The 9,331-nt window shown below is 41.1% G+C and overlaps 1 protein-coding gene across 1 annotated transcript in view; it reads right to left on the bottom strand.

The window, feature by feature from the left end:
- Positions 1-6,185: 6,185 nt before the first annotated feature.
- The window catches only part of CDH13 (cadherin 13), a 443,006-nt gene continuing 439,860 nt past the window's right edge, over positions 6,186-9,331 (bottom strand). The window contains exon 14 of the mRNA XM_070952954.1: positions 6,186-7,059. Coding sequence (XP_070809055.1) covers positions 7,052-7,059 — 8 coding nt within the window. The 3' untranslated portion in view covers positions 6,186-7,051. The remainder of the gene's footprint in view (positions 7,060-9,331) is intronic.

Here is a 9,331-nt window from a genome sequence, read left to right as displayed (position 1 = left end):
GCAGAGAGAGAAATGTTCCTCGTACTGTAACAGCAGGAACCATGTTCATCTTTGATGTCAGCCGAAAACGCTTCTCGAGGAAGCCAGGAGCTCAACCCTTCAGGTACAGTCCCAAAGATGCTTTTTCAAGAGGCAACTAGACTTTCTTGTTTTTCTTTGAAGACGTTTCGCTTCTCATCCAAGAAGCTTCTTCAGCTCTGACTGGATGGTGGGGAATAGAAGGATTTATAGCTGGTCATTTGCATTCTTTTAGAAAGTCGTTGAGGCCACTTGGAAGTTTATCTGTGTCCTCAGGGTCACCTGAGTGGTGCAAATGGTTCCTGATATCTGCAATTTTTCCCCTCTGAAATCCATTCCACTCCCACGCCATTCAAAGGGTGTTCATCCCAAATTATATAGCTAAATGTCTGTAGAGATTCTCAGCCATCCAGGTCATGGTTGTCCCAAAGATGCTTTTTCAGGAGGTAACTGTTTTTTTTTCTTTTGAAGATGTTTCGCTTCTCATCCAAGAAGCTTCTTCAGCTCTGACCGGATGGGGGGGAATGGAAGAATTTATATTCCTTGCAGACAACTGGTCATTTGCATCCTTTTAGAGAGTTGTTGAGGCCACTTGGAGGTTTATCTGTGTCCTCAGGGTCACCACAGTTGGTCATTTGCATTCTTTTAGAGAGTCGTTGAAGCCACTTGGAGGTTTATCTGTGACTTCAGGGGTCAGCTGAGTAGTGCAAATGGGTGTGGAGCTTTCTTGGAACTGCTGAAAGGACTGTGTTGTAGACTGGAGATAGATGATGTCATATCCCTCCCACTCTGTTGAACAGCCCTCTCAAAGTTGAACAGCCGTTTCTCAACAGAACAAGAATAGAATAGAACAGAACAGAACAGTACAGAATTCTTTATTGACCAAGTGTGATACAGACAAGGTATTTGTCTTCAGAGGAGGCGGGATATGATATAATCTATCTCCAGTCTACAACACACTTCTTTCAACAGTTCCAAGAAGGCTCCACACCCATTTGCACTACTCAGCTGACCCCTGAAGTCACAGATAAATCTCCAAGTGGCCTCAACGACTCTATAAAAGAATGCAAATGACCAACTATCTGCAAGGAATATCAATCCTTCCATTCCCCAGCATATTCTGAGAGCTGAAGAAGCTTCTTGGATGAAAAGCGAAACGTCTTCAAAGAAAAACCAGAAAGTCCAGTTGCTTCTTGAAAAAGCACCTTTGGGACAACCATGACCTGGAGGACTGAGAATCTCCATAGATCTTAAGGGGCCTGAGGAAAAAAAAATAATAATTAGAAATTCAAGTTGCATGACATTATATATTGCCGGGAGCAATATATCCTATCTATGGATATATCTTGAAATCAGACTGCAGATCTGTAACTTTCAGTTGCTTGAATGCTGACCCATATCTGCAGCCCAAATTGATTTCAAGACAGCTGGACTTATAGGCTTGTGGATGGTTGTGTATTGACACAGTGTGCAGCAACTGTAAAAAAAAAAAAGGCCAACAGTGTGTCAGAGATAATAAACATGGTATTGAAAATAGAGATGCCAATATCATAACGCTCTTACATAAATCAATGGCGCAGTCACATCTGGAATATTGTGCGATGTTCTGGTTGATGGGTTGCTGAAAAAAAAAAAGGATTTTAGTGGAGCTAAAGAAGATTGAGAGGAGAATGCAGAAGGGGCTGGAGCAATTTCCCAAAGGGGAAAGGTTGTGATTTTGGGGATCTTTTAGTGTAGAGAGAATGAGAGGGGACGTGATTGAAGTGTACAAAATTATATCTGGCATGAATAAAGTGGACAACGGAAGCCACAGGGAGAATTTGAGGTTGGATTCAATCTGGAGGTGTCCAACCTTGGCAACTTGGCAAAGACCCGTGGACTTCAACTCCCAGAATTCCCCAGACAGCCATACTGGGAGTTGAAGTCCACAAGCTTTAAAGTTGCTAAGGTTGGACACCTCCAGATTAGATGTTCCATGTGTCCTCTTTCAACTCTGCCATTCGATGCTTAGGACTTGGTAACCTTATTCTTTTTAAACATATGAGCTTATGGTTTCCCTTCCCAACCTATTTCTGACAGAACATCTAAGGAAAAATTGGGGAGATACATTTTAAATGAAATAATCTAAAAAAGAAAAAGAAGAATGACCTAGATAGAACAAGTTGTTCACTCTTCCCCCATCACTCTCATTCAACATTATCATTTTTTTTTAATATCCAGTCCTTCTAATTGTCCCTGATTAATTTGAATGTTCAAAGAAGAGTTTAATAGATCTTTTAGCTAAATATGGTTTTGAGAGTCCCTAGAATCTTGTTGGATATAATGGGAAAGTTCAGATGACATTGTTATGGGTTGACTTTGTTAAACAGTGAACAAGATGAAATAGGCACAGAAATAGAGCATGCCTCCCAAAATCCATTCTTTTCCTCTTCTGCTGATGACAATTGCAACAAATGATAAATTTTCCCCAGCATCATTTTTTTCCTGATTAACTTAATAGTAATTATATTGAGTTTGTGTCTGTTTTTTTTTTAAAAAACCCTCCCTTGCTTTAGAGATAAAATGATTTATTAGCTGTTCTTATTATCTGCTCAAAAGTGAAAATGATTAATTTTTGTTCTTTTCTCTAAACGTTTTGCAAACATATCTTGATTGCTGGGGAATGAAATAGCAGAACGTTCAAAGAGCTAATTTAAAGGGGATAAGGTGCTATTTAAAAAAAAATCTGATTTAATCAATGTTGCCTTATAAATAAAAAACAATTATGATGGCCTTGCTTCATTTTTCTGCCATTGCAAGAATCTGTGAACGTTTTGTTTTCTGGGGGAAAAAAATGAGTTTGAATCAGAGGTGGGTTTCAGCAGGTTCTGACCAGTTCTGGAGAACCGGTAGCAGAAATTTTGAGTAGTTCGGAGAACCGGTAAATACCCCCTCTGACTGGCCCAACCCCCATCTATTCTCTGCCTCCCGAGTCCCAGCTGATCAGGAGGGAATGGAGATTTTACAGTATCTTTCCCCTGCCACGCCTACCATGCCAGGCCCACCAAGCCATGCCACGCCCACCATGTCACACCCACAAAAACTGGTAGTAAAAAATTTTGAAACCCACTACTGGTTTGAATGACTGTGTGTGTGTGTGTGTGTGTGTGTGTGTTTGCTTTGAAAACTGTTATTCCCACTCTTAAAATCTTCTTCAACTTTGCCTTTGACCAGGTTAGATGATGAATAAGTGACTTTCTCCAAGATCTGAGTGTCCAAGACTACGTGACAATGAGCTGAAGAAACAATAATTTATTCCACTCCAGTTTGGATTCAAACTATGTAGATCACGTAATATAACTTGAGAAAATGACAGGCAAATGATTCAAGATGACTCACATTGATGAAGGCAGGTCTCCTTGACTGTGGATTGGATTATAGTAAAGAGACCAAGGCAAACCATCTGTTCATTTTTTTTTCTGTAAGAAGAGTCAGAAGGAGGGCTACAAGCATTTGCCACATCTCCCAGATGTTCAGCAGTTGGGGTGCTCTGTAGAGATGTCAGCTACGTGCAATATTTTCTTCTGAGGTTGCAATTTCTCCTTCGTGTGTTGGTGGAGAAATGAACAGGCTCCTTTGACACACTGCACAAGTCACTTCATGCAGGCAGAACTCGTGGTGCAGAATTCTGCCTGTAGGGTGAAGCAGATATGGAGTTGTTGGGTGACTTCTTGAGTTGAGGTCATAAGATGACAAAACAAATTGCACTACCATCGAAGATGGTGCTTCTCATGAGGAAACCAAAACCAGCCAGATGTTTGCAGAACTAGAGGCCTCAGCAGCTCAAGGACCAATGCTGAGGATTTGAGAGAATTGTAATCCATCAACTTCTGAGGAACTAATAGTTTCCCACCAGCTGTTGCATTGAAGATTCATGGCACAACCAGGAAGTTAAAACTAGGCATCTTACACCTCTGAAGCATTTCCTATCTACTGCAACATTATTAAAAGGATAAAAAGAGAGTTTTTAATGAGTTGGTGATTTAGGGGGGGATCTGTGGAAAGAGAGGCATGACATAGAAATAAATGTTTAGATATACAAGATAACTTGTATGTTCTGTCCAAACCAGAGGTGGGTTTCAACAGGTTCTGACCAGTTCTGGAGAACCGGTAGCGGAAATTTTGAGTAGTTTGGAGAACCGGTAGTAAAAATTCTGACTAGCCCTGCCCCCATTTATTCTCTGCCTCCCAAGTCCCAGCTGATTGGGAGGAAATGGGGATTTTGCAGTAACCTTCCCTTGGAGTGGGGAGGGAATGGAGATTTTGCAGTATCTTTCCCCTGCCATGCCCACCAAGCCACGCCCACCAAGCTATGCCATGCCCACCAGGCCACACCCACAGAACCGGTAGTAAAAAAAATTGGATTTCACCACTGGTCCAAACCCAACCCAAATTAAGAGCTACAAAACATTGCGTTACATAAGAAAGTTCTGTAATTCAGACTTTAAATAAGCAACTTTATTAAAAGAGTCTAAGACACTTACCTTATCCCTAGTTACTGCCATGTTCTATTAAAAGCCACAGTCTATTGCTTATTACTCTTTTTTTCCTTGGTCGTTAAAAAAAATTGTTGTGAGCTGAGTGGATCATTTACAATTTATTAACAAGAAGATCGTTCTGATGATACAGTTAGAGAGGTTTTCCATTACCTTACATGCTCACCAAATAATATATATATATATATATATATAATTATATATATATTTTTAAAAAAGGCTTCCATTTCATACATAATGAACACCCTTTGTTCCTGTTTTATTTTCGTTTTGTTTTTGTTTTGTTTTTTTGCAAACAAGTGTGGTTATTTCATACATACTGAAAACAAAAACAAAAAAAAAGAAGCAGCTCTGGTTAGTTTTTAAATAAATCCCATTGTGCACTTGTGTGTATCTTTGTGTGTACTTGTGTGAGTATGTGTGTATATATAATATATTCAAAACAAATTATATGTATATATTTATATAACTTCTTTTTTCAGTTTAGATGTGCTTGAGTAATGAGAGCTAGCTTCTGTAGAGAGAACTGGTTGATGATTAAAAATAGATTCTTTAAAAAAAAAAAAATTAAAAAGGAAGAAAAAAATGGAAAGACCACTCATTGAAAATCTGCCTCCAACTCATGACGGACTGAGCTGATGGGAGTTGGATAATATAATCATGAGTTCTTGAGCTGGAGAATTCTGGGAGTTGAAGTCCACAAGTCTTAAAGCTGCCAAGTTTGAAGACCTCTGGCATAGACTTTCAAAGTAATTTAGCAGTTACTGCTATAACCCTGTTGAATTTCACTTCTAAATATGATGGTGAAATGTCAGGAATTGATGGGATGGTATATATTATTTGTGGCCCTGTTTTTCAAGGAAACTTGGTTTCTCAGTAAGCGTCAACATTTAAATAGCTTAAGTGCTTCCCCCAAGCTCATTCTCAATCATCCTGAAATGAATGAAAAAACTGACAAGTTGCCCCAGCAATTAACACAAAGCAGTTCTAGCCAGTGAAACCATCAGTATAAAAGAGAATAAAACCCTTTCTACCAAAATATCTGCCCCTCAGGAGGAGGAGGAGGAGGAGGAGGAGAGGGAAGAGGAAGGAGGAGGAGGAGGAGGAGGAAGAGGAAGAGGAAGAAGAAGAAGAAGAAGAAGAAGAAGAAGAAGAAGAAGAAGAAGAAGAAGAAGAAGAAGAAGAAGAAGAAGAAGAAGAAGAAGAAGAAGAGAGAAGAAAGTTTAATCTGAGGAGGAGAAGAAGAAGGGAGACGGGGAAAATTTAATCTAGAGAGGAGGAGGAGGAAGACACAGAGAAGGCAAAGAAAGTTTAATCTAGGGAGGAGGAAGGGGAAGAAGAAAAAGAAATATCTAAAGGGTGAGCAGAACAGGATTTTAACATTTTTATTCTCTTGCAAAAGTTCATCTTCATAGCATGCCACCCAATGGAAGATCTTCCCCCATACCGACTGAGCATATCAAGCTGGGCAGTACGTTTGACTCCAATCCTTGGAAATGAAATGGAAAATCAAAGGAAATGATGGCATCCTATACTATAAAACACAGGAAGATCCCCCCCCTCTCTCATTCTCCCTCTCTCTCTCGTTCTCCCTCTCTCTCTTGTTCTCCCTCCCTCCCTCCCTCCCTCTCTCTCTCTTTCTCTCTCTCTCTCTCACTTTTTTTCTCTTAAGTGATGCTATTGAATCTGCTGCTTCACACAATCCTCTTGTCGGATGCTCTCTCCTTTGGGTTACTCCAGTGTTTCTCAACCATAGTATCTTTAAGAGCTGTGCTGGTTGGGGAATTCTGGGAGCTGAAGTCCACAACTCTTAAAAATTACCACGGCTGAGAAAACACTGGGTTGAGGACCACTATTTTACACGTAGCATAAATGCTAAGCAGAACTACTGGTGGCCACCCATCACCCTGCTTCCATGTTCCTCTGCCCCATTTGACCCCCAAGCCTAATGTGAAAGCCATACAAAAGCTAATCCTATCGGTATATCTCTTCTCTCTCTATAAATATATATATATACATATACATACACTCATACATATACAAATACTAACCCACAGACAATTGTTTTAAAACAGTTCAATAGCAACAAGTGGACAGAGAGGTGGGAAGGGGAAGACAGAGTCATTGCGTAATTTGGCTCCCAGAAGACCGAGTTTTGACTGTGTCTATTTTGTTGTTGTTGCTGCTGCTGCTGTTGTTGTTGGTTTTTGTTTTTTGTTTTTTGTTTTTTGTTCTCTTTTTTTTCAACAAGAGGCCATCATGTCCAATGCTCTCGAGGAAGGCATCCGGAGCGAGGCTGCTGCAACTTTTGTCAAATACAATCCAGTTGCTGGGAGGACACCGAGCTGAAACCGAGAAGGGCCCATTCTTGAAGCAATTCTGAGGCTTTGGAGAAGGAGGAGTCGAAAAAGTCAGAGGTGATCTTCCGTTTTGGGATAGTACGCTCTTTGCTTGTCACCATGGTGAAACGCTAGGCCAGCTTTCAAAGTCAGGAGTTCTTACAGACCTGGGTGGTGAGCAATGACATCGTTTATTAGCAAGTATGCGGGGAAGTTTAAAGACCATATTTATTTTATTCCTCCTCTAATCTTCAGGCACATTTATTTGGTGGCTCACTTATGACTCTAAGCAATTTACATTCAATTACCCACGTGCCAGAGCAATTCATCATAAAGATTTAAGGGTAGAGAAGAAAACACCCATAATTACATTGGCCATTTAAGTGAAAAAAAAAGGAAAAAGGCCGGGAAACAAAGAAAAATGTAACCGCCAAGGATTTGAATTCTATTCTTGGATTCGGTTTCTTTTACATGATTTATGCGTTTCAAATCCAGACCTGTGTGGTTCATACGGACTTTAGTGTTTAGATAGAGAACCAGTTTGGTGTAGTGGTTACGGCAGGGGTAAAGTCTACTTACCCTCCTTACCGGTTCGGAAGTGCACACGCCGCGCACATGCGCTTGATTCACTCATGTGCACGTGTGCACACTTCACATGCATGCACAGACATTCTAAAAACACACTACAACAACACCGGGGCGGGTGGGTGGAGCTTTGCTCCGCCATCGCTACCGGATCGCTGAACCATCCACCATGATCGCTACCAGATCACCCAATCCAGTCCGAACCGGGAGCATTTCACCCCTGGGTTAAGGTACCAGGCTAGAAACTAGGAGATTGTGAGTTCTAGTCCCATCATAGCAGGGGTGGGTTTCACTTACCTTCACCACCGGTTCACCATGTGCCTGCATACCTGCTTGCTTTGCATGTCCATGTGCTGTCCGCGCATGCACCCAATCTTCTGCGCATGAGCTTTGCTCCCTTGCGTGCCTTCCATGCATGCGCCCAGCCTCAAAAACATGCCTAATTAGCATGACTTGGAGCTGGGGTGGATGGGCACGCCCACCCATGATTGCTGCTCCCAGTTCATCTGAACCAGTGCGAACTGGCTGAATACCACCTCTGCATCATAGGCACAAGGCCAGTTGGTTGACCTTGGGCCAGTCACTCTTGCTCATCCCTAAGAAGGAGGCAATGGCAAACCACTTTTGAAAAACGTTGCCAAGGAAACTTCCAAGAGATTTGTCCAGGCAGGTTCTGAAAATCGGACACAACTGATCAGAAAAAAAATAAAATAAAGTTTTTGTTTGATAACCTTGATGGGCTATGAGTCAAATCAAATAGAGCTTCTCCTTTACTGAGGAATGAAGTAATTTGCAAATGCAAGTTAACAATCAATTCTTTTTTACTCCAAAAGTTTGCATCATTCAACATGCTTTTTCTTCTCCCCAGTGGTGGGATTCAGCCAGTTTGGGCCGGTTCGGGCGAACCGGTATTAAATTTCTGGATGGCCCAGCCCTTCCCTGCCCATTCCAGGAGTCCCCCTGTGGCCCGTTTTTGCTCCCAGGAGGTGCAGGAGGCGGAGCGCTGCCTGTCACACCCCCTGTCACGCCCACCATGGCCACGCCCACCCAGCCAGTCATTAGGGCAGAGAACTGGTTGTTAAATTATTTGAATCCCACCACTGCCAAAAGACCAATAGTGAGGCGTAAGGAGAAAGATTCAAAAGATTCAACAATTATGGGGAGAAGAGAAGGCAGACAGACAATTCTGGTATTTCCTGCTGCTTTCTTGCTAGTCTAATACTAAGAAAGACCCACAGCAGGCTGATATTTCTGCACCCTTCCTTGAAATCTTACACCATGGTTCCATCGCATAGCCAAGCATCCCTAAAAACTAAACATTGCCAATTGCTACCAGAGCAAGGAAGAAAAATGACCCAACCTTTCCACCAAATTGAAATCTAACCAAGATACCTTCACACGGGAAGACAAAAAGATAAACTGGGTTAGATTAAAAAAGAAAATGAAAAGTTGAGAGGACAGATTTGTGATTTTTTCTTTGCTTTTCCTGCCAGCAAAGAAACAGCCAAAATCTGTCAAGTAAAGTATTGTCTGTGAATTATTGGCTGATTTTAGCCAAAGACTGTTGTAAAAGAATTCCAAAAATGGCTGTACGGTCATAAGTCTGTCATAATAAGCTACTGCAAAAAGAACTACAGCCTGTCACAAAACGTAATTTAGTTCCTGTGAAATTAGGGAACATTAAACATTTTCTCTTAAATATATACAGTACTATAGAAAGTACCAAAATTTAATCTGTACAGCTTTCAAGACTGAGGCTCAGTTGATACAAAGGATTACAAAATAGTGGCAATATTTCTGTATGATCAAGTATTTGTGTCACATAGAAACACTTATCTTCTCCATGTGTTTATT

This window comes from Pituophis catenifer, unplaced genomic scaffold (assembly GCF_029215685.1).
Source record: "Pituophis catenifer annectens isolate HBS135680 unplaced genomic scaffold, rPitCat1.0.hap2 SCAF_13, whole genome shotgun sequence".
NCBI classification, from domain to species: Eukaryota; Metazoa; Chordata; class Lepidosauria; order Squamata; family Colubridae; genus Pituophis; species Pituophis catenifer.
The sequence above is the reverse complement of the archived record's forward strand: the minus strand, read 5'-3'. Positions and strand labels throughout refer to the sequence as shown.